This window comes from Perognathus longimembris, chromosome 1, assembly GCF_023159225.1.
Source record: "Perognathus longimembris pacificus isolate PPM17 chromosome 1, ASM2315922v1, whole genome shotgun sequence".
Lineage (NCBI taxonomy): Eukaryota > Metazoa > Chordata > Mammalia > Rodentia > Heteromyidae > Perognathus > Perognathus longimembris.
This window is the reverse complement of record NC_063161.1, coordinates 104,675,234-104,701,265: the sequence shown is the minus strand read 5'-3', so window position 1 is coordinate 104,701,265 and position 26,032 is coordinate 104,675,234. Positions and strand designations below refer to the sequence as shown.

At 42.6% G+C, this 26,032-nt stretch overlaps 1 protein-coding gene across 1 annotated transcript in view; it reads left to right on the top strand.

Moving 5' to 3' along the window:
* The first annotated feature begins 2,286 nt into the window (after positions 1-2,286).
* Positions 2,287-26,032, top strand: part of LOC125352540 (semaphorin-4D-like) — a 40,974-nt gene continuing 17,228 nt past the window's right edge. The window contains exons 1-8 of the mRNA XM_048347699.1: positions 2,287-2,354; positions 3,060-3,135; positions 6,091-6,150; positions 9,226-9,291; positions 19,546-19,583; positions 19,682-19,818; positions 21,771-21,916; positions 25,700-25,762. Of these exons, the coding sequence (XP_048203656.1) occupies positions 2,287-2,354; positions 3,060-3,135; positions 6,091-6,150; positions 9,226-9,291; positions 19,546-19,583; positions 19,682-19,818; positions 21,771-21,916; positions 25,700-25,762 (654 nt within the window). The remainder of the gene's footprint in view (positions 2,355-3,059; positions 3,136-6,090; positions 6,151-9,225; positions 9,292-19,545; positions 19,584-19,681; positions 19,819-21,770; positions 21,917-25,699; positions 25,763-26,032) is intronic.

Here is a 26,032-nt window from a genome sequence, read left to right as displayed (position 1 = left end):
ATTGGGAATAAGTAGCACAGGATTAGGCAAGCCACAGCAGAGGATCACAAGAGCCCAATAGCTATACCCTTATGATCACATAAGATGATGCTAAGTAGAATGTCATATATCAAGAAAACTAATAATAACAATTGTTGGAGGGGATGTGGCCAAAAGGGAACCCTACTTCATTGTTGGTGGGAATGTAAACTGGTTCAGCCACTCTGGCAAGCAGTATGGAGATTCCTCAGAAGGCTCAATATAGAACTCCCCTATGACCCAGCAGCCCCACTGTTGGGTATCTATCCAAAAGCCCACAAACAAAATCACAGTAATGCCACCAGCACAACAATGTTCATCGCAGCACAATTTGTCATAGCGAGAAGCTGGAACCAACCCAGATGCCCCTCCATAGATGAATGGATCAGGAAAATGTGGTACATTTACACAATGGAATTTTATGCCTCTATCAGAAAGAATGACATTGTTCCATTTGTAAGGAAATGGAAGGACTTGGAAAAAGTTATACTAAGTGAAGTGAGCCAGACCCAAAGAAACATGGACTCTATGGCCTCCCTTATTGGGAATAATTAGTACAGGTTTAGGCAAGCCATAGCAGAGCATCACAAGGCCCAATAGCTATACCCTTAGAAACACATAAGATGATGCTAAGTGAAATGAACTCCATGTTATGGAAACAAGTAATATATCACAGTTGTAACTACTTTCAACGTCCTATGTGTATGTGTAGTTTCTATTATTGATGATGTTTTGTATCACCTTCCTATGTTTGTACCTACACTATCTCTGTAATCTTATCTGAGTATATTGGAAACCGTGTTTACTGGTATTGGAAGTAGGAAATTCAAAGGGAATACCAAATTCGAGAGACACAGGGTAAAAAAAGAGAAATAACTACAAAAGCAATACTTGCAAAACTGTTTGGTGTAAGTGAACTGAACACCTGGGGGGGGGAGGGAAAGAGGGGGAGGGAGGGGGACATGAGGGACAAGGCAACAAACAGTATAAGAAATGTATCCAATGCCCAACGTATGATACTGTAACCTCTCTGTACGTCAGTTTGATAATAAAAATTTGAGAAAAAAAAAAGATGATGCTAAGTGAAATGAACTCCATTTTATGGAAATGATTGTTATATCACAGTTGTAACTACTTTCAACATCCCATGTGTATCTGTAGTTTATACTGCTGCTGATGTTCTTGTACCACCTTCTTGGATTGTATCTACACTATCACTGTAATCTTATCCGAGTATATTGGAAACCGTGTATACTGGTATTAGAATTAGGAAATTGAGAGGGAATACCAAAATTGAGAGACAAAGGGTAAATTAAGAGAAACAACAACAAAAGCAATACTTTCAAAACTGTATGGTGTAAGCGAACGGAACACCTCAGGGGGGGAAGGGGGAGGGGGGAGGGGGGTATGAGGGACAAGGTAACAAACAGTACAAGAAATGTATCCAATGTCTAATGTATGAAACTGTAACCTCTCTGTACATCAGTTTTATAATAAAAAATTTAAAAAAATCATGGTATATTGTGTAGAATGAATTGGCAAATGTTTGGTAGATGAGTTCTTTAGGAAGATTACTGCACAGACTCACTTAGGAGCCATCTCCAGTCAAGTGGGTATGAGTATAGAGAAATGTATGTGACTTTTGTTCCCAGAAGATCAACATAGGTACCTCAATTCTTACGTCCTATGAGAGAACATTTCAAACTAGTTTCAAACCACAGTGAAAGTGGTAGTAAAGTTGATTAAGAACAGTAATGATTGTTTGGCCAGTCCTGGGCCTTGAGCTCAGGGCCTGAGCACTGTCCCTGGCTTCTTTTTGCTCAAGACTAGCACTCTGCCACTTGAGCCACAGCGCCACTTCTGGCCATTTTCTATATATGTGGTGCTTAGGAATCAAACCCAGAGCTTCATGTATACAAGGCGAGCATTCTTGCCACTAGGCCATATTCCCAGTCCAAGAACAGTAATGCTTATATAAGAAGGAACTGTGTTCCCAATTTCGGCAGGCAAAGAAAGATACCAGGTAGAGTGAGAATGGAGGTTGTGCTTTATTTAGAGGCTCCCCTATTCATAGACACATCAGTAGCAGCAACAGCACGACAGCCCCTAGGTTTCTGGCCCTTGACAGCATTGACTGACAGACTCTGCACACAGTTCACAGACTCTCATTCTGTCCGTTCAAAGCACCACTACACTGTCCATCAAAAAGAGGCACCTGGCCAACTATGGTTACATAAGGCCACACAAGCATGTATAACTTAAGGTTCCATGAATATGCAGAACCAGCAGAATCACGTCTTTGGCAAGACCAGATATCTGGCCCTCCAGAACTTAAGGTGAGAAATCCTATTTCTATTCAGCTTTCAGAAGTAAAAGTAGTTTATCTGTGAAAAGGGTTGAAAATGACCATTTTATCCACCATGACATAGGCTTTTGTGAAGTTTTGGAGCTTTGAATGTCCAGTCCCTATACAGGACCAGTCTACAGGGAAATATTAATGTGAACACTGAAAATAAGATATGACACATCTTAGCCATCAATCACTCTACACATGTGATGATCCATGACCACTATGAGCAAAACTTCAGGGAGAAAGAATTTAAAAACACAGTGAGATCATAATGGCATAGTAACCGGCAAAAGGTATCTCAGGTCAGAGTAGCCCACCTTGACCTGATTAAGCAGAACCTGTTATTCACTAGGAGCCACATGCAGGTAATGATTACCAACATTCCAGAGCAAAGATCCAGAAAGATTTGGTTGCTCCAGGCCTTCTTCCTGTCAGTCCACATTTGCTTCTTCCTTATCTATAAAATTTAGCTTGCAGCAAGCAGGCAGCAGACCACTGGAAGAAATCAAAAATAGGTCTTTCAGCATGTATTCAGTGAAGCACGGATGCTGAATTTTAGGTTCCCTTTGCACATTCCCCTGACTCATCCATAGCTGCTGCCTATCACTTTTATAAATATGTTCCTTGTTTTTAAGCAGAAAGAAGACAGAGATCCCTGTGTCCTCTACTTCTCTCTTGTCTCTGCTCTCAGAAGGTCTCATGGTAAAGCAGCCAACCTGCCATGGCCTATTCTGATCCCATCCTCTGCTATGAAGATGGAGAAAAGGGTCAGGTATAAAGGAATACAGACAGCTTGGAGAAAGTAACAGGCAAGGGAAGGCATGCTGCTCCAGGGGACACAAGACCAACTCCTGGATTTCAGACAGCCCTTTGCCAAGGTCTGACCTCTACAACTGTGAGATACTTGATACTATTGTGATGCTTGAGGCCAGTGAGTTTATGTTTTCATTTTAAAAAAATTTTTGTGGATATATAACACATTTTCTTGATCCATTCATCTACTGGGGGACATCTGGGCTGACTCCAAGTCTTAACTATGGTAAATAATGCTGCAATGAATATAGTTGTGCTGAGGTAGCTTTAGTATGGCCTTGTTTGTGATCCTTTGGGTAAATGTCTTGAAGTTGGATTTCTGGGTTATAGGGGAGCTCTATATTTAATCTTTTGTGGACACTCCATATTGCTTCCCAGAGTGGTTGAACCCATTTACATTCACACTAAAAGTAGTAGTAGCTTTCCATTTTGGCCACATCTCTGCCAGCACGTACTATTACTTGTTTGTTTTCTTGATAATGGCCATTCTAACTGGTGTGAGGTGGAATCTCAATGTTGTTTTGATCTGCATTTCTTTTCTGGCCAGAGATGTTGAACATTTCTTCATGTGTCTATTGGCTATTCTTATTTCCTCTCCAGAGAAGTCTTTTTAATTCTTTAGCCTACTTGCTAACGGGATGGTTGTTTCTTTGAGGATTTTTTCTTAAGGGGAGGGTAAGTTTTTGAGCTCTATGTATGTTTTTGATATAAGGCCCTTTTCTGTTGTATTACTAGTGAAGATCTCCCAATCTGTGGGCTTTCTATTTATCTTGCTAGTTGTGTTCTTTGCCATGCAGAAGCTATACAGTTTTATGTGATACCATTTATCCAGCCTTTCTTTGATTTTTTTTGTGCTTCTGGATGTTTATTTAGGAAGTTTTGATCTGTGCCAAGGAGCCCTAGCATAGCCCCTATCCCTTCCTGTAGTATTTTCAGGGTATCTTGTCTTACTTCAAGGTCTTTGATCCATTTGGGTTGATTCTGGTGCAGGGGGATATAGAAGGATCTAACTTCAGTTTTCTACATGTGTATAGTCAATTCTGCCAGCACCATTTGTTGACAAGGCTGTCTTTCTTCCATCTAAAAATTTTGGCTCCCTTTCAAAGACTAAGTGGCCATAGGTCTGAAGGTTCATTTCTGGGTCTTCAATTCTATTCCATTGCTCCTCAGGCCCGTTCGTGCACCCATACCAAGCTGTTTTTATTACTATTGCTTTGAAATAGAGTTTGAAGTTTTGTATTGATATTTCTCTAGCACTGTTCCTCCTGCTAAGGATTGTCTTTGCTATTCAGGGTCTTTTATTATTCCATATGAAATTTCAGATTGTTTCTTCTATTTCATTAAAGAACGAAGTTGGGATGTTGATGGATATTGCATTGAATTTGTAGATAGCATTTGGCAGTATTGCCATTTTCATGATGTTAATCCTCCTAATCCAGGAGCATGAGATGTTTTTCTACTTCCTTAGATCTGCTCTAGTTTCTTTTTTCAGATTTTTGAAGTTTTCATTGTAGAGGTTCTTCACTACTCTGGTTAAGTTAATTCCTAGTTTTTTGTTTTGTTTTGTTTTTGTGTTTGTTTTTTGCTTTGTTTTGTTTTTGCTGAGTACTGATTTCTCAGCTGGAGTTTTCAATAGGGTTTTGTAAAGTGAGTTTTTACATTCACAGCTTGACACACGGCACAAACCTAGTTTTTAATATTCTGGATGTGTCACTGGTTACCCCAGGCACTTCAGTTGTTGGGGAAAGGGGAGTGTAGGGAACTCTGAAACTGAGCCCTAAGATCAGGAAAGGGCTAAAAGGCTGGAATGCCACCTCACCACCGCTGTGAAGGCTGAGCACTTACTTCTTGAGACAGAAAAAGTAAGATAAATACCTGAGTTACAATTACAGATTTCAAAGGTATTCACCATTTCTCTCTGCCCCTTGACAATAATTATTACTAGGTGTAAAAATTCTGTTTCATGTTAATGACTAACAACAAAATATGTTAAAAGCAACAACCACCACCTTGTTTTCTCCACATATAGCCTGTGTTGACTTATAATAAGCTTCCCTGTACTAAACTAAATAAATAAGCTTGCTTTTGGGAACTAGGGATCCATGTGCCAGTGAGTGCCTTGAGGCCCTGGTCTCCTCTTGCTCTACTTTCTCTGTGTCTGTTCTCATTTCTTCAGCTCCAGTATTGCATTGAACTGTTCCAGGTTGCATAGAGAGCAACAAGTGGTGCCAATGTGGGGCACCCACAACAGGTCAACCTGTTGGAGAAATCAACTGTTTGGAGAAATCAACTGAAGAAAGCAGAACAGTTGGTGATCCAGGAACACACGCTAGGTCCACACTTCCGAACACCAGGGTAACAATGGGACAAATGGAAAGTAAAAGGGCCTAGTATTTAAAATTGGTAAAGACAAGGCTGGCAACATCAGCAGTGAACGTAAAAAGATTTTAAGGATTTAGCACGTTATGGGGAAAATTATTGTTACTGGTTACCAACACAGGGAATGAGACAAATACGACAATGGAAGGAGGTAATCAGGTCTTTTTTAAAGGCCTGGGGAAATATCCCATTGAATATTTGGTCTTCATGCAATTTAATTCCAATGGTGCTGCAGCCTTTTCAAACTCTTCTGCCATCAGAGTGTAGATCTATGCAGGAAGCTCCTATTTAAAAAAAAAACAAAAGCCCAAGGCTAGAGACTCTAGGTCTTATAACAAAGAACATCAAGAACGTGGAGCTTGGGAGAGTGGAGAGGAAGACTCTTCCTCTAGCTCCTCCAAAGATGAAGAATTTGACCATTCTCAGGCCTCTCAATACCCTCATGGGTTCCCTTATATCTCAGAAAATCTGACAGGCTCAACAACAAAGGGAATTGGAGGCTTATATTGATACACCTTTTGTGGTGCCAGGTAGACTACAACAATTCAGCCCAGGAGTGGATCCAAATTTCCCAAAAGGCAGTTATCACGGTGAGTATACTATAATGCACTGTCATATAAAACACTATGGGAGTTTAAACAAGCTATGTCCACCTATGGAGGCATCTCCCCTTACACTACAGGTGTTTTGAGAGGATTAGCAGGAGCTGAATGCCTGATTCCCCATAATGGGACAGCTTGGCTAAAACCTACTTGGAGCTTAGCCAGTATGTAAAGTTCAAAATGTGGTAGAATGAGGAAGCTTATAGGCAAGCCTTAAGAAATCAGCATGTGCAGTCTCCTACAAATACTGGGGCCAATCAATTTATGGAGCAGGAAAGTTGGTTGGAAGTGGCTCAACAGGCGCAGTACCATTATCAAGCAATTAATCAGGTATGCATCCGCTGCTCCAGGGCAGGGGAAAAGATAACACAGCTGGGAAAGATGACCTCCTCCTTTGTAAAAATGTGACAGAGAGGTACTGAACCCTACGTTGATTTCATAGCCTGGTTAAAGGACACATAAAACTGTACAACAAACTGAATTAAGAGATTTGCTTCTCCAAATGCTTGCTTTTGATAATGCTAATTCAGGGTATCAGAAGGCTTTGTACCCTATCAGGGCAATCTTGCAGGTTATATTAAAGCTTATAATGGCATTGGCTTTTCTGCTTATAACACTAACCTGTTGGCTGCAGCCATAACTGAACTTAATGTAAGAAATACAAAATGTTTTGGATGTGGAAAAATGAGGCACATAGAAAAGGATTGTCAAAAAGTAAAAACTCCTGTAACAGAGATCCTGATTCACCTGAGATATGCCCAAAATGTAACAAAGGAAGACATTGGGCTAATCAGTGCTGTTCTAAGTATGATAGAAATGGAAAACCTCTTGCCCTTTCAGAAACAAACAAGCAGCTCATTAAACTTTATGCATATTACTCCTGACACCTTCTCTGGCTTTATTTATCAGGGGAAACCGCTAATCATGTAATCACTCCTTTTCTTTCCTGCTTTGCTACTATGAGAATTTCTTCTACTATTAAAATGGACAATGACCCTGCCTACTAGCACTAAATTGCAAACTTTCTTAAATGGCACATGAAACATGTTACAAAAATCTCATGTACAAAAAGGGGGAATAGCTGTAGGTCACTGGACCCCCAAAGAACAGATAGCAATGGCATTATATACTCTTCATTTTTAAAATTTGACTTTTCTGTCCAATATATAACAGCAGATAAACATTGGAAGGATCAGAAAAAAATTACAATCTTCATGTCAATCTATATGGTGAAAGGAGGTTAATAACTGGAAATCTAGAACTGTCAAAGTATGGGGCTGTGGTTATACTTGTGTCTCTACAGGATCTACAGATGTTTGGCTGCCAACCCAGAAATAAAAGCCCAGGAACGAAGAGCAGATCTTTTGATTTCAAGGAACTTCTGGAGGAATCCTTCAAGAGGATAAGAGGAATATGGCCTAGTGGCAAGAATGCATGCCTTGTATACATGAAGCCCTGGGTTTGATTCCTCAGCACCACATATATAGAAAATGGCCAGAAGTGGCACTGTGGATCAAGTAGCAGAGTGCTATCATTGAGCAAAAGGAAGCCAGGGACAGTGCTCAGGCCCTGAGTACAAGGTCCAGGACTGGCAAAGAAAAAAAGAGTGACTAAAGGTACTGGAAAAACAGCAAAACCTGAACAGTGACTATCCCCACCTGGAGACAGATGAAGAAGCATTCCCAAGAAGCTGAAAGATGTTTGAAAGACAATGAGCATGAAATGAATGCAATGTCTGTGTTTGTAATGATGATGGCACTTATTCATACTACTGGTGCCTCATGCACAGTGCAAGTCTCTGCTTGGGGGTTCCTATGCTGGGTAGACTTAAATCGTACTGTGATATGTGATCATTTAGAAATAGGACCTGTTAGTATAAAAATGGAGTTGAAATATTTAGTCAGGGAAATATTGAGGGGTCCTGGAAAAACACATCTATCTGACCAATCTAAGAGAGATAATATCCATTTGGTATAGTCAAACAGATGGCCTTTCCCCAGGATGAAGGAAAATATAATTGTTCCAAAATACAAAAAGGATACCTGCAAGACCATGTTCTTACAGGAAAAATTGTCACTGTATATTTGGCCCTGAATCTGAACTTTCCAGAACCCCAAACTTATGGCTTCAGTTGGCCCTTAGTAACATGATTAAAACTGCCTTTTGTGTAAAGGAAGGTTCCTCTGTACACAGTATTCTGTCACAGAATTTGGTTGGACTTTCTGCTAGTAGTCAAGGGTATAAGAATGTAACACATGATGAAATTAGCAATCAAGAAGGAGAAATCTTAGAGAATGAGTTTACTATGAACCTTGAATTTATAGTCCAACATGAATGTTTATGCTTCACTTGTACAGATGATCTTAGTAACTATTCCTCTGTAGCAAATTTCACTTTGACTAAAGGAAAAAGACTTGGTGTTAGCTGGTTCTTCTTTTGTGGGAAGAAGGCACATCATGCTTTAAAGAAAAATTATTCAGGACTCTGTTACATTGAAAGGATGGTGCCTCTGCTGCTTAGTAATTTGACTCCTCAGGACAAGGTGCAGATGAGAGGTGATCTCCAAAATTGTGATGACAAGCTTGTACTGTTAGATACTACTGCCACAGCTGTAGCTGCAACCTTCATTCTATTCCCTGGGTAGGCATTCAAAGAGAACCTAGTCACCTAGCTTGTCTCTTCAACAAAGTTGTGGGGCACGCCCACCCAGATGCCTTGCACCATTAAGAGGCCGTTCTAGACTGGCCTGCCTATTTTCCGAGCCCTGGAGCCACATGGCTGTTAGCTCCACCTGCCTTCCTGGTCTGGAACCGAAAAGGCGGCTCTAACCGGCCCTGCCTCCCAGCCTCAGGACCTGTAGCCAAGATGGCCGCTGGTGGTGAACCCAAAGGCGGTCCTGTGGGCTGTGACATAGATGTAGGCCGCCCTTAGGGAGGTCCCTCAGCCCTCCTGAATAAAGCGGAACTACTTAAGACATCCCCCGAATCGTCTGATTGTCCTTCTGCTGAAGGGGGGCTGGGTGCGGGCGTTTGGCGACTCTTTACCTTCCCTTGGTTCGCCCAGTTGGAGTACGCTCCCCGCCTCTCCCGCTGGCCAGGAGAGTGCTGGGGGCAAAGGACCCCGGCAAAGGTAATGAATGTTACATCTACAATTTTGGAAGAAATAAATCAGGAAATGAAGGAATTAAGAACAGGGCTTTGTATCCCCTTCCTGTGGTTGTACCTGCACTATCTCTGTATCTTATCCGAGTACATTGGAAACTGTGTATACAGGTATTAGAACTAGGAAAATGAAAGGGAATACCAAAATCGAGAGACACAGGGTAAAAAAGACAAGCGATTACAAAAGCAATACTTGCAAAACTGTTTAGTTTAAATCTACTGAACAACTCATGGGGGGAAAGGGAAAGGAGGAGGCGGGAGGGGGAATGAGGGAGGAGATAACAAACAGTACAAGAAATGTATCCAGTGCTTAACTATTAAACTGTAACCGCTCTGTATATCCATTTGAAAATAAAAATTAAAAAAAAATAAGAACAGGGCTTTTACAAAATCGAGCTGCCATAGATTATTTGCTGTTTAAAAAATCACATAGGATGTAAACAGTTTGCAGTATTATGTTGTTTTAATATGTGACAATTCTCAAAAAAATTAATAATCAGAAGAGATCAAAAAGGAATTGAACAAGATGAAGATGGGTGACAAGTAGAAGTTTCCAGGATGGCTGAATTGGCTATTGCCTTTTTTGAGCCCTGACAGCATTCTAAGGGATTGTCCTGTTGGCCCCTTTGCTCCCTAGCATTTGGCACCTGTTAGCTCAGGGAGAAGAGAAAATCATGCTACCTGAAATATATGAAAAGGGGGGAAATGGAGGGAACTCTGAAGAGAAGTTGTAAAATCAGGAAAGGGTTAAGAGATTGGAATGCTACCTCACCAGGGCTCAGAAGGCTGAGACAGAGGGAGTTAAGGTAAACATCTGAGATTTTGCAAGTATTTACCATTTCTCTGCCCTCTGACAATAAGGAAGTCCACTATTACTAGTACATACACTGTTTCATGTCAATGACTATAACAGCAAAATATGTTAAAACTTTGTTTTCTGCATGTATAGCCTGTTTGGACCTATAGTAACTTCCCTGTACTGAACTAAATAAGTAAGTTTGCTCATGGGAACTTGGGATTCATGCGCTGGTGGGTGCCTTGAGTACCTTGGCCCCTGCTTGTGCTGCTTTCTCTGTGTCTGTTGTCATTTCTCTGGTTCTTGGTATCTCATGGAACTGTTCTAGGATGCAGAGACCAACAGAAGAACATTGATTTCTGCCTCCTAGTTGTCCACAAACTAGCACCAAAAAACCCACTCTTTTTTTTTTTTTAAAGTAAACGTCAGTGCTGACTCCTCAAGGACCTAATGAATAGTGGACACTGATTTATAAAAGCTTGCTTCTCAAGCATTCTAAGGCACATGAAGGCCATCTTCCTGTGACACATCCACATTCTCTAGCCAGCCTATGTCTGTGCCATATTGTGCCACCCTTGGCCTAGGAATCTACTCTTTCTAAAGTGCTCTGGATTCCTAACATAAAGCAAGCTTGCAATTTTAATGAGTTGGATTTGAAGGAGCCTCTTTCAGCCCATACATGTCTAACAATTGGGTTGATTTATACATCTAAGCATAACTCTGATGTAGAAGGGGACATGTCTGATACCCAGGTCTGCAATAATGGTAGGGGCAAGCCCTGGGTCAGATAAAGATGACCAAAAAATAGCTTTCCCACTGCTAAACATCAACAGACATGCTTCCACACTTTTTAAAAAACAGGGGTATTATATTTATATAAGTCAGGTAATGACTACATTTGTTTTTAAACAATGTTACCCCACCCTTTATTTTCTCCTGTTTACCCCTCCTTACTCCCATACCCCCCCAAGTTGTTAAGTTGATAGCCAACCAGGTGTCAAGTGAGTGTCATGGTTGCTTTAGTTTGCCCTTTGACCTTCTGTTTCTGTGATTCCCTTTCCCTTCCTCTGGTCAAATAATCTTATATAAAAGATACAAGGTACAGAAAATTGAGCGAGATAAAAGAAAAAAAATAATAAGAGAAATAAAAAACTATGCACAGAACTTAATAAGCACCTCTGTTTCTGTATCTTGGAGTTCATGTTGATATACTTCAGTATATATGGTCCTATGTATTAAGCAATTGGGTTATTGAGAGCCCCTGTTAATAATGTCATAAACATTCTAGTATTCTCATTCTTGCAAATGAGAGAAACCATGCCACCTACTTTTCTTGGGGTTTGGCTTACTTCACTTAATACAATTTTTCCAGCTCTTTTCATTTCCTTACAAATGGGGCAATGTCATTCTTTCTGATGGTGGCATAGGACTCCATTTTGTGTGTGTGTGTGTGTGTGTGTGTGTGTGTGTGTGTGTGTGTCACATCTTTTTGACCCATTCATCTACTGAGGGGCATCTGGGTTAGTTCCATATCTTAGCTATGGTAAATAAAGCTGCAATGAACATGGTTGTGCTGATAACTTTAGTATGGCCTTGTGGGTGTCATTTGGGTAAATGCCAAGAATCCACACTTTTCTTACCTTGAAAGGTGAGGTGAGCTGGCTCCTAGAGTTGCTAGAGGAATCCTTGTAAGAAGTGAACATACCTGGCACATGTGCAGCAGGTGCTAGATGTTCTACTGCTGTGGTTTCTGTGAGTGTTGACCTGAACTATTCTTCTGGGCCTGAAAAGGCTCTTGTTGTAATAGATAGTTGGTACTCCCTCAGCAGAAAATCTACAAGGTAGCTGAGGGGAAGAGCTAGGAACCTGTGCTTACTAGGGATGCTTTGGGGTATGATAAAGGCTGCAAGGTGTGGAAGACTCCTTTGCTAAGCAACTTTCCTCAGCAGGGCTAGTGACTATGGACTCCTTGATCAGTCTCTGAGAGTTTGCTGTGACCAGAACTATATGAAGGAGGAACTATAGTATATATACGACATAGATACAGATACAGATATAGATATAGACATAGATATAGATATACTCCCCTTTACTCTGCACATTTCTCCTTGGCATCAGTAGATTGGTTCTGGACAGCCACAGATACAAAATCCATGGATGTTCATATGCCTTCTAGAAAATTGCAGTATATTTGTACATATCTTCCCATATACTTTAAATCATCACTAGATAGCTTATGCTCACCAAAACAATGTAAAAGCTATATTGTATAAGGAAAAATTACAAGAAAAAACGTGTACAGGTTCAGCACAGATATAGCATTTTCTATGCATTTGGTCTTTCTACAGATACAGAGACACATCCAGCCCATGGGATCTGGTACCACCTCACAAGCTGAGCAAGTATGGGTGGCTGGTCACAGGCCCAGAAGTACATGGGATCTGAGTGCCACCTGCAGTCCAATGGGGATGTTCTATATGCAAAAGACAGAATATTCTTTCCCAGCTGAATATACCCACCACCAGGACAGATTAGTCAACACCAAGTGTGCATTTCTAAATTATTATTATTTTTTTTGCCAGCGCTGGGGCTGGGGACTCAGGCTCTGAGCACTGACCCTGGCTTCTTTTCGCTCAAGGCTAGCACTCTAACACTTGAGCCATACCATCATTTCTGGCCTTTTCTGTTTATGTGGTGCTGAGGAATTGAACCCAGGGCTTTGTACATGCTAGGCAAGCACTACTTCTAAGCCACACTCCCAGCCCCCTTCTAAATTTTTTAAACATATGTGTCCTGCAGAGTCCTAATATGGTGAGGCCTACCTGTGGAGCCTGGCCTCAAGTTTCTTCTTGCCTGTGTTACTTCAAGGCCCTTTTTAGGGACACACTCTCTGCCCTGACATCTTGTGAGGTGACTTTTCAACAGCAGAATATCTGGCCACTGTCTGTACACAGAATTATGGACTGAGCTCATTTAGTGATAAGATAATATCCCTGAGGCAGGGATGAAGCAACGAGGATATCTGTCTACCTCTAGGTGAAGCTTAACTGATCATGATGCAAGAATGTTCTAAAATCTCTTTGAGTTTTTCAATAGATTGGATTCTGGTGAATTTCAAGCTTTGACTTGATGAGGAGAGATAGTTCTTCTTGGCCACTTATCACTCCTATCATTTTTCCAGTGAGTCCATGAAGGAAACAACAACAACAACAACAAAAACAATGGCCAAATGGCCCCTAGTGAAATAAGACCTAAAAGATGACGGCACATTGGTGTTCAGTAACAGTGACTCACAACCTCCCTGTCCCTGCTCACGAATTATAAGTCAACTGGAAGGTGTTGTAAAACTGAGTAAAGGAGGAGCTTCATTCACTATGGCTTTTCTACCTTGCTGGAGTGCTTGCTGCTTACAGTGGACATCACCAAGGGATCTGGGCTGCCGGAACAGGTAGGTTCTGGTTAGTGCAGCAGGGAGACAAGATAGGGTCATTCCTGTTTGCTGAATGTGGGGTGGGGATTCCTGTAATTACAGCACTGGGGGATTTGTCCTTGGCCCTGTTTCCTATAGAGGTCACTCTTTGGGCCCTTCCTGAGGCCTAAGGTTCACACATGTTCATAAAGCTCTCTGCAAAATCTGAGTCTCTCCTTCCACCTACCTTTCCCCATCTGTAGCTGTATAGTGTCAGACAGATTCTGGTACTTCTTCACCTTGTGAACTTTTCTCTTAACTTGTCCTCCAACTCATGGATCCCTGTGCGGAAGTCAAGAAGAAAGGCCAGAGGATTGGGAAGCATAATTAGATGATAACTGGTTACAGTTTATTGGGTTACAGCTCACCAGCCTTGAATTCAATATTGAGTTTGTCCCAATTTGCTTAGAGGGTCATTTAACTATTTGAAAACTAGAAACGGGTGAGAAAGATGGCTGCTAACATGGCAATGGTTACAAAGAAATTGTTTGAGGAGTAAAGAGAACCTTGGTGTGCTCAGCTGGAAAAGGCTTAGGCCTTCCAGCTGAGCCCCAGCTCAGCTCACTCCAGTCCCAGACAGCTGGAAGGTTGTATTGTTGTTTCACTTTTAGTGCCTTGGTGTTGCTACTAATGGCATATGGGTTATTTTGTTTTGAATATGAAGAAATAGCAGAAATATGCTTCACTGCATTGAGAAGTCCTGGCTTCTCAGGAGGCTGAGGCTAAAGAGTCTTCTAAGGCTGGGAGCATGAGGACAGCCTGGCCACCAACATAAGCAGAGTTTTGAATAAGGCCATGTCCAAGCTGCTTACCTGCTATGGAGGACCAAGGTGCAGTTCCTGGGGGTTCTGCAGGCTGGTGGTACCAAGTAAATTAGTCGAGTTGACACACATATAGCTTGTGCAGAACTCTGTGGTCTTCAGCAGGAAGAAGGGGCCTGGCAGCCCCACAGATCAGAGTTCCTTCTCCTGCTAAGAGTGAGGTGAAACTAAGTCTTTCTCCTTCCCTCCCTCCCCTCCTCTCTCCCTCCCTCCCCTTCTCTCTCCCTCCCTCCCCTCCTCTCTCCCTTCCTCCCTTTGTCCTTTGTCCCTTCCTCCCCTCCTCCTTGACTCCCTCCCCCCATCTCTTTTCCTTTTCCCCCTGTCTCTGCACATTATCAAAGACCATTAATATGGGGCTTAATATGTGCTAGAAAAACTACCTCTTGAGCAAAACAGAGTGCTTTTGTTTGAAATAGCATCACTGCTTACTTTGACTAGTCTGGGTTCAAATAGATGATTCTCTTGTCTCTGTTTCCCTAGTAGTTGATATTGTAGGGGTATACCAGTATGCCTGATTGCTTTATACTTTATGTGTTTTTGTGGTTCCATAGCATTCTATGCCACAGGTCTGCCACATTTTGTATACAAGTGAATTTACATGTATGCAGTATATGTCCAGATGTTCCTGGACTTATGATGGAACTATGTATGTATAAATGAAACTCTAAGTTGAAAACACATTTGATACAATTAACCTATAGGACATTCAAGTTCTGTAGCACAGTTCCTGGCAGTGTGTCCACAGCTTTCCTTATGATAGAGGGGCTGACTGGGAGCTGCATTTTTCTGCTTCCTCCAAGGATCTCAAGGAAGTAGTACTCCACATATCAATAGCCTGGGGAAAGATCCAGATTTTAAGTTTGGGTCCTGCCACTTGCTTATTGCTTCCCAACCATTGTGAAGTAAAGCCTGATGAGTCAGGACATTTGTGTAAGGTACAACACTGTCCCACCCTGATGAGCTTCCGGCCATCCTATGGCCTTCCTATTGGAAGCCTCCTTCTGGAGCATCCTGCCTGTATGGAGTGCCTGGTGGAGAGCTGAAGGACTAGAGGGCACCTTTCAGCAGATGTTGCCCCCTCACTTAGACATGGAGACACTGACCTTTGCACTGTGAACCCTACCTGTCTTCAAGCTGGCAGAATGCCTCTCCCTGTCCAGTTCTGAGATCGGGAAGGACCCAAAAAAATGTTGCTCTGGGGCAATTTTGGTTTTTAAATTTTTATTTATTTTATTTTAGTGCAAAGGTGATATACAGAGGGGGGTGACAGTTACATAGGTAAGGTAATGAGTAGATTTCTTTTTGAACAATGTTACTCCCTCCCTCATTTTGTCCTGCTTTACTTCCCTTCTGCCTCCCTTTTCTCCCCAAGTTGTAAAGTTCATTTCCAACATTGTATCTAGTGAGTATTGCTGTTGCATTGGTTCATCCTTTTTCCTACTGTTTCTGTGATTCCCCTTCCCTTCCCCCAAATCAGATAAACTTCTATACAAGGCAAAGGGTACCAAAATGAGAAACAGTAACCACGGGGAATAAAACAGAGGAGAAAAAAAAGAAAGATAAAGCAATAACTGCAAACAGCATACTAGGAAAGGAAGAAAGAGAGAGAGAGAAAGAAAGGAAGGCAAAGAAGGAAAGACAAACTAACAGAAAAAAACCCTCTTGGAGAGGGAATACCAAAATAGAGAGACAAAGAACAAAAAGACAAACCATTCAAAAAGCAACACTTAGAAACCATTTGGTGTAAACCAACTGCACAACTCTTGGGGGGAGAGGGGAAGGGGAGGGGGAGGGGGGAAATCAGGGAGGAGGTAACAAGTAGAACAAGAAATGATGTACTCACTGCCTTTCATATGAACCTGTAACCCCTCTGTATCACACTTTGACAATTAAAAAAACCCTCTTGTTTCCATATCATGGAGTTTATTTCAATTAGCATCATTTTATATGGTCATATGTACATAGATATCGGGCTACTGTGATTCTCTGCTAGGACTATCCTAGACATATGCTAATTATTACAAATGAGGGAAATCATTGCCCCATTCATAAGGAAGTGGAAACTTGGAAAAAATCATATTAAGTTAAGTAAGCCAGAACCAAAGAAACACAGGCTTCATGATTTCCCTCTGGGACACTGTACATAGTGTTGGGAAGTCCTGAACCCAGGTGTCACGGCATGGCATACCTTGTTAGTGCTGTGATCACTGAGGGGTGGTTCAGGAGAGAGATATTAATGCTGCTTTGCTTCTCCCTTGCATTTGTCTTAGCAAGGGGCATGTACTGGGTGGTGACTCATACTAAAAGCATGGTCAACTTGCTAATGTTTCATTAGGTGCTAGATATGTTGTAAGCTCTTCACATAAGTTAATTTGGGATTCTCATGAATCCCAGGAGAAGCAGGTCCCATTGATTTGCCCACTTCCTGAACAAGAAAAGAGAAGCATGGAGAGGAACAATAAATCCCCCCCCCCCCAAAGAACATCCAGCTTGGAGAAGTCAAGCTTGGAGCCCAAATGGTTCTGAGTCCAGGGCTACTTGCCTTGCTCCCCCACACCTGGTGTATCCACCTGGTACTGAGAACATTTGGTCTACTCTTGGGATTTGGAGTACATCTAGGCTGTCAAATCCCAGAGATGTGTGTCCTATGGTCCTCATAGCCACTGGAAAGAAGGGATCTAAGGACCTGTAAGCACACACTACTGTTAAGAATGGAGAGGTTGGAGGCCTGACTCAGGTGGTGGGTGCCTGCCAATGAGTGAACACATTAAATATGAAGTTTGAGTCTCAGTCTTGGGCAAAAAAAAAAAAAAAAATGAAATGGACTGTAGAGAGAAAGTGGGAAAGTGTGTGGTCAGGAGGTGCCGGTTTAGAAGCTATTAGGGAAAGGCACAGGCTGCAGCTGGCTCTAGAGTACAGCCCCATTGACCTTGCTCCCCTCCATAACCCCAGAGATTCTTCCATGTCTGACATTACAAATTAGTGTGCAAGTGTGCAAGTTCAAGCACTCTGTTTACAGTGCAGTCACAAGTGTTCCCTTCACTCCAATTGTGACATTACCCTGTTCCAATGTGTTCTGGTAGCTCATTTGTAAAACATGGCATGGTTTGTTTTTTCATTGGTTCCCAGATTGCTGGACACGTGGCTTTGGTGGGGGTATTGCTGTTCCCTTTGTACCTTGTCTCTGTATGATGCCTTTATTTTAGGGCCAATGTCTAGCTGATGTTACTAGGTCTTAGAGCTTGCCTGCTAGAGGATTTTAGGAGCATTGTGTTATTATTATATTGCAGTAGATTTGGAAAAGGTTAGAGGCAACACCAACACATGCATGCGTACATGCAGTCTGGACTCATTCTGGCATGTGTGTGTCTAATACCCCTCTCTGCTCCTCCTCTTAGTTGTGTTTATGGTGATCAGAGACTGCATTAACATGCTTGTTTCACAAATCACCCCCTAAGCCTGCCCCAGGAGTTCAAGCCTATAATCTTATTTACTCATGAGACTAAAATCTGAAGGAAATGGTTAGAAGCCAGTCTGGGGAGAAAAAGTCTATCAGATTCCATGCCAGTTAAGGAGCAAAAACTGAGCCAAGAGCATGGTTGAAGTGGTAAACCACCAGCCTAGCAAGCAAATATAACAGTTCCTGTGTTCAAGCCCTGGTACTGGAAAAAAGAAGGGGCCTTTGGCCTCTTAGGCAACTTAGACCCACAGGAAACAGACTCTGTGAACCTTTTGCCTCCCTCTACTATGCTATGTGCTGGCTATGTGGCTCAGGACCACATCCATGTAAGAGTACTGCCACTGTTTTGCCCACAAGCTCTTTGGTCAGTAGAATGGAAGCTTGTGTAAGAAGGAGGGGCTGCCAGGTTCAAGATAATCCTGTGGCTACACCCCAGAAGCCCCCATGCCTTATTCCCTTAATGTGGCAGGGGAACAGAGTCCCAAATGGTAGGCACATTTGTGAGTTCATCCTGTAGAGCCTCACAACTTCTTACAGGGACACAAGACACAAATCTCTCCCTCCACCCTCTCCTGCCTCGGTCTTTGGCTTCCTTTTGTGTCTTGTGTCAGGATTGGCATGGCCCCTTGTGCTTGGTATGGCCTGTGTCATTGTGAGGTTCTGGACAGACCAAATCCAGGTCATATGTTGTCTATAGCCACTTTCTGGCTCTACTAACTGGGAGTTTGGGACAGAAGTGGGAAGGTAAAACTAATAATTACCTGGCCCTTTGTAGAAAAGATTGGCTGGCCCTGACCTAGGACATTCCTTTCCCAAGAGGAAACAAAGATTTAGGACATGTCTGACTTCAGGGCTTTCATCATCATGATTGTATCAGGATAGAGACAAGACAATGTCTTTTTGTTGGGGACATGAGAGATGAGGTCAGAATTATCCCCCTTACCCCAAATCCTTCCATCCAGTCTCTGAAAGGTTCAGAGTTCCACTAAATAGCACAGATCTAATGTGGTGCTGGTATGATGGTGACAGTGGGTAATCAGACTCTTTTCTGTGGTGAGGCTGAAGATCAGTTGGTGTACCTGGAGCAGGCATATCCCCATAGGAGGTCAGTCTCTTCTATATAGTGTCATTTCATGGATAAATGAATGCTAGCATATACATATCTGCCATTTGTATGCACAACACACAAGTGTGTAGGTTGTACATCTGTACATGTGCACTTTACCTCTTTGGCCCTCTGTTCCATGACCATTTTCTTTGTTGGGCATTATGAAAAGCCTAGATGTCTGGAGAAAAACATCTGTGGCTGTGTCTGGTTACCCACCATCCATGGAGGCCAGGTAGGAAGGAAGCCCATCAGTGAAGAGCAGCTCCAGTCTACCTGCATCCCTGAAGCCTGAATCAGGTCCATCACTGAGTCTGACATACACAGAATAGGCTTGCCAGGTGGAGCTGGGGGAAGGTACTAGAGTCCTGTGGCTCCAGCACTCTCCTGTGTCTTTGTGCAAGTACCCTCCAGGAGCCTCTTTCCAACAACTTCTGCTCCTCAGCAAATGGACTTGGGCAGAAGAGGTAGCAGATGGGAGCTGAGGGGACACTGGAAAGCAGGGGCAGCATGTGGCCACACAGCCTGATGGGTAACCTTGCCTTTCCCTTTTCCAATGATGTGTCTGCAGGCTGTAAGAAAGTACCAGTGGATTTTGACACCCAGAAGGTGAGAGTGGCTACTTCTCAGCTGCCCAGGAAGTAGATGTGGGTTCCTGGAAACCTCACTGCTCAAAAGCTCTGAGCATAGTTGTGGTCCTTCAGTAGGACCCCATCTCGCCAGAAGGCCTCTGCTCCCGAGAGGATGCACAGCCTTGTTGGGGGCCTCATCACAGCCCTAGTGATAATGTTTCGGTCAGTGGAGGCATATGGACCAATACCACGGATCATCTGGAATCTTGAAGGTGAGAGGCAGGACTATGTAGATGCTGGTGTTGCTAGATGGAATGCTGTGGTGGCTGGCTGAGTACTTAGCACTTGACCTGCTGGGTACTCACTGGGGTCTTTGTGTGATCAGGTGGTTAGTATAGTGCTTTGGTAACTGGAAACAGTTCCCCTTTGGGGAACCCAAAGGGAAGCTTCCTACCTAGGCCCTCATAATACTTGAAGTGATACCCAGGATAGGCAAATGTCTGCTCCACATACCTGGGGAGAACAGAGTGGTAAGGATAGCTCCTCAGATAGGCACTAAGGTTAAATAGTATCTGTAATTAACCTCTCCTGCTCACTGGTCTCAACTGTGACTATTTCCTCTTCTAGGACCTGTGTCTTGGCCTTGAGGTTTCTGGTTCAGGGGATCAGCAGTATAAGTATTGGGTGCTAAACAATGGGCTGTTGGGGCTGAGAATATGGCCTAGTGGTAAAGTGCTCACCTTGTATACATGAAGTCCTGGGTTTGATTCCTCAGCACCACATATATAGAAAAGCCAGAAGTGGCACTGTGGCTCAAGTGGTAGAGTGCTAGCCTTGAGCAAAGAATCCAGGGACAGTGCTCAGGCCCTGAGTTCAAGCTCCAAGACTGGCAAAACAAAACAAAACAAATAAACAATGAGCTAGAGAGTCTCTGGCATGTCCAGGTTGATGTGCACAGAGCCAGAATTTTATCTGGTATGCACCTCCTTCTGTGCCTGGAAAGTTAGAGCAGCAATCATTAGGACCTAGATCTTCCTGACGTGTTCTTTTGCATTTTCATAAGTTATTTGGCACCTACGGTGTGCTGGGAGATTTCAGTCAAATATGACTCATGCTCTCAAGGCCTCATAGTTTGATGATATGAATTATAGGACAAATGGTTGAGCTACAGTGAAATACCAGATCAGTTGAAATTAGTCACAGCTTTGGAGAAGTATTGTACTTTAAGAAACCAAATACAAATCCTGAGTCCCTGAGTCTAACCAAGTAGACATTTGATCATAAATATGTGGAAGATAACTTTAAAACTCTCAGATTGACATCAGGATAGCCAGAAGATTAAACAACACCTTTAAAATAATGCTTAGCTGGGATGGTGTGGACACCTGTAATCTTAGCTCTTAGGAGGTGGAGGCAAGGTTATAGAGACATTCAGGCTAGAGTGAGTCACGAAGTGTCATTTATTTTTACAGTAGGTTCATTTTATTTGAAGACTTATTCCATATATTTTTCCAATCGTGGTAAAAATTAATAATAATAAAAACCAAAAGAAATTTTAACAGACTTCAATATAGTAATGAAAAGCATAGAATTCCTTGAATAAAACTAATCCAACACAGAGAGTATAAATATCTTTGAATCTATCAATCATTTTGGGTAGTATGAGCATTTTAATAGGATTACTTCTTCTAATTGAATCTCATGGGAAGCCCTTCCACGTATTTAATATTCTTCATTAATGCTTTAAAATTATGAAGTATGATTGTGTTTCATAGGCATGGAGCTAGGCATTTGTTTGAGAGGTGAGACCCTATTTCAAAAATATGTGAATAAATTTTAAATGCTATTTCCTCCCCAGATCTAATCTGTGGAGGATTAAAGATACATAGATGAAGTGGGGGGCCTAGAAGATCATTAAATAGGGTCTTGGAACTTGGCAGGACTTAGAGAGAAGAAGCTTGGCCAGGTATGCAGCATTGGGTCACACACACAAGCTGCAGAGCCTGGCTGGGAGCTGAATGCTCATATTAACTTGGTGGTTGTATGGCAGGTCTGCTTTAGAGACTTCCCATTGTCTCACTGTGGCAATGACACAAGTGTCCCCAGCCCATCATCACACTCACTGTACCGAGTGAAGGGCTAAGGATCCATCCTGGCTTAAATATGACATCTTGGCTTGGTCCTCTCTTGCTGCCTCTGATGGGTGTCCCTTTGCTTCCTATAGAGTTAGATCTGGTGAAGTTTCATGAGCCAGGTATCTTCAACTACTCACTCTTGCTGCTGAGCAAAGACCAGGATATACTGTACGTGGGTGCCCGGGAGGCCATCTTCGCAGTGAACGTACTCAACATCTCTCAGAAGCAGAATGAGGTGGGTCCTAGGCCTCACTCCTCAGGCTCTGTGCAGCCCTGCAGTAACAGGAAGCCTTTGTCATCTCAGAAGTCCTCTGTTCCTTGCTTTTAAGTGAAAGCCCACAAAACTCCCTTCCATTTATGTCTTTCCCCTTGACCCTATTATTAACCAATGTTCACCATGCCCAAGACTAACAACCATTGTATTACTAAGCCTGTGCTCCTGTGGCTTCCACAGACCAGGCTTTCCTCCTGCCTGGCATGTCCTTCCTCTGCCTTTGGTATCCTTAAGGACAATTCCTGCCCCACATTTATCTGTGCAGTGTGTGTATGTGTGAGTGTGTGTGCGCGTGCATGTGTGTGCACATGCACACGTGTTTGCTGCTGGTCCTATGGCTTGAACTCAAGGCCTGAGCTCTATTCCTGATCCTCTTTGTGTTTAAAGCCAGCTCTACCACTTGAGCCAAAGCACCACTTCCGGCTTTTTCTGAGTAGTTTATTGGAAATAAGAGTCTCATGGACTTTTCTGCCCAGGCTGACTTCAAACTGTGATCCTCAAATCTCAGCCTCCTGAGTAGCTAGGATGATAGGTGTAAGCCACCAGGGCCCAGTGCTGGTCAGATTTTAAATAAGACTCCTTTTGGATCTGTTTCTTGGGCTACCTTCAGATTCCTTTCTGAGGATGCTGTTCTGAACTCTGTGTCATACCCTGGCCTTGACACTGCTTTCTGTATGCTTAGTGTCTAGCACAGTCCTCTGTCTTCTACATCCTACTCTGGAACTGTCTTTGGACTAGAGCTTGCCCTGAGCAAAACATGAAGGACTCAGGCTCCCCTTGCAAACAGGTACCTCCCTTCTGAGCCTCAGTGGCTTGCAGATGTCAAAACCAAGGTGTACATCTCCTTGGGGTCATAAAATGTGATGTTCTGCTTCTGCCTTTCCTTTTCATCTGTCAGCCAGAAGTCCATTTAGAAGGGATGTGCCATCACCAGCTGTCTGGTACCCCAGGTCTGGTGCCTTGGGGGACAGATACTGCAGACTTGCCTTTGTTTACCAATTTTCAGAAAAAGAAGGTCAGGACTTAGTTCCAGCCAGGGAGTCAGAGTAAGGATATGACTGTTTGATTTTTAAAAGTCATAGTGACTTAAACATATATAGTTTGCTTTTGTCTCATGTTGTCTAGTCTTATTTTCTTTTACCTTTTGTGTACGTGATTCTAGCAGTGGAACCATGCTGGGCAACTAAGCTGTGCTCACAGTCCTGGGTCCTTTTTTTGATGCTTAATGGCAGTCCTTGGCCAATGGCAGGCCTTGGCTTGACTCCTAGGGCTTGTACTGGGGGAGGAGAGGGTAGTTTCCTTGCTCTCTGGCCTAGGCTGATGTTGAAAAGCCTTTATTCCTAATCTTTATGGCTCTGGTCTCTCTTTACCCCCAGCATCTTCTTTAGCCCATTTTCTGGATGACAGACACATCAATGAGGTTCTGAGCCTTATCCTTCTGAAATAGTATTTATCCCATCAGTCACCAAGAATAAAGGTGCTGTGGACTTGTCATCCACTCAGCCACTCCTTCCAGTGTTTCCTTCTGTTTGAATCATGTCCTCCAGATCACTCAGGCCAGGGCTCAGCCTGGTGGAATTTCTTAGTGAAGAGATCTAAGAAGATACAGGGTAGGTTACTCTTTTAGCCCTGACCTTAGGGATTTCACATAGGCACATGAGTAACTTCAGCTGCCTTTTATATTCTGAGAGAATTTACCAAGGGACTGGGAATATGGTCTAGTGACAAGAGTGCTTGCTTCATATACATGAAACCCTGGATTCGATTCCTCAGCACCACATACATAGAAAATGGCCAGAAGTGGTGCTGTGGCTCAAGTGGCAGAGTGCTAGCCTTGAGCAAAAAGAAGCCAGGGACAGTGCTCAGGCCCTGAGTTCAAGCCCCAGGACTGGCAAAAAATAAAAATAAAAGGAGAATTTACCAGAAAGCTAGTACCTTATTCCTCTCTGGTAGTCTCAGGTGGCTATCCATTGACACGGGGGCACCACCTGTGGGTTGTCTGCCACAGGGACACTGTGTTAGTTTGGAATGAACTCTTTGTCTGGATTCTCCTCTTGCATGTAGTTCTGTGTACTTCCTGGCTGCCTAGACTCTGTGTGAGTCTGCAGGTGTTCAGAAATGAACTATTGTGGGCTGGGACTATGGCCTAGTGGCAAGAGTGCTTGCTTTGTATACATGAAGCCCTGGGCTCGATTCCCCAGCACCACATATACAGAAAATGGCCAGAAGTGGCGCTGTGGCTCAAGTGGCCGAGTGCTAGCCTTGAGCAAAAAGAAGCCAGGGATAGTGCTCAGGCCCTGAGTCCAAGGCCCAGGACTGGCCAAAAAGAAAAAAAAGAAAAAGAAATGAACTATTGTTATGTTTCATCAGTTTCAGGGTCTCATACTGGAAGAGATGATGGTCATTTAGGTGAGGACAAGGCAGTCTCTCTGTTCCCCCTTCCACCTTCTGTTGTTTTCTATCCTTTAGTGGACTTGGAGGGTGGGCCATACCTCAACAGCTCCTGATGCTGCATCCAGGACCATTTGTAGGATGGCACTGAGCTGACAGTGCTGCTAACAAGGTCACCATTCACTGATGCCAACAGGTGTCCCAAGTCATGATTATGCATGCCACCCTCTGAAGGAGCCCGACAAGGGTTCATGTTTGAAATCGGAATATCAAAGTCACTTTTAAATGAGCATGCATTAACTTTACATGTTAACATTTCAGTATACACATATAGTATGCTCTGCTCAAATGCAGGCACTTCCATTCAAATACAAACCTCCTGTCTTTCGATAAGTACTACTACATTTCTCAAATGACTTATTAATAGCTTCCACACATGAAAGAAAACATGGAACACTTGTCTTTTTGTGTCTGGCTTGCTTCACTTAATCTGATGTTCTCCCATTTTGCTGAAAAGGGTAGGATTCCATTCTTTATGAATAAGTAATATTCCACTGTGGACATACCATATATTCTTTATCCATTCACCTAATGATGAGCACCAAGGTTGCTTCTGAATCTAAGTTGTGCACTAGGGCTGCATGAAGTCAGTCACTTTTAAAAGGTTAAAATAACCCACTTCATTGTTTACTGTTTTATTTCCATTTTTTTAAAATTACCTTTAAGTAGTTGTACAAAGGAGCTGTTATGTAACAAAGCAGTTTATGAATACAATGCATCTTGATGAATGTCACTCCTTCCAATATTCTCACCCATACTTCCTAATTCTATTTCTTCCTTCACTCTTCTTAATTTTGTAGGATATACATCAAATTCTTGTATTCTCCCCATCTTCTCTTTATTTATCTATTCCTTTTCCCTTTACTCCATCCTATCTTTTTTTAAGTACCTGCTTCCTGCTCTTTATTTTGTTGAACGTTGACTTTGCCTTTCTAGGAAATTACATTTTTTGAGCTCTCCCTTAAATCTATCACATTTCAGTTAATACATCTGCATACACTTCCAACATATTTACTTACATATTTTGACATAAGTAATTTATTCCCACTTAAAAAACTTTAGTTTCTGCTGCTTCTTTATAGTGAAGAAAAGGGCTGTGGAATCCTTTCTGGGCTGCTGGTTTTAGGATGATAATCATAGAATCCTCAGCAAGGTTCCAGGTGATGCCCAGCCTTACCTCCCAGTCTGAGGTTTTGCCCCAGTTGTGAAACCTCTGGGCTTTTTACTCTATTGTTTGCTTTTAGACAGCGCATTTTTATCACATTTGAAAATTTTTAAATATCTCCATAACAGGTATACTGGAAAGTCTCTGAGGACAAAAAAGCAAAATGTGCACAAAAGGGAAAGTCAAAAGAGGTAAGTGCTTTTACCAGTTACAAGTTCTGCACCTTCTGCGTTGCAGCTGGTGGGGGGCGGTACAGTGTGTGGTCCTGATGAGGAAGAATGAGGAAGCTCATTCCTTCTGGTGGGTGAGCTTCCGACGGAGAGGTGAGCACTCTGACAACAGATACTGACACAGAAGGCAATAAGAAATGTACTCACTGCCTTATGTATGAAACTGTAACCCCTCTGTACATCACTTTGACAATAAAGAAATAAAAAAAAAGAAATGTGTTCTATCTCTTA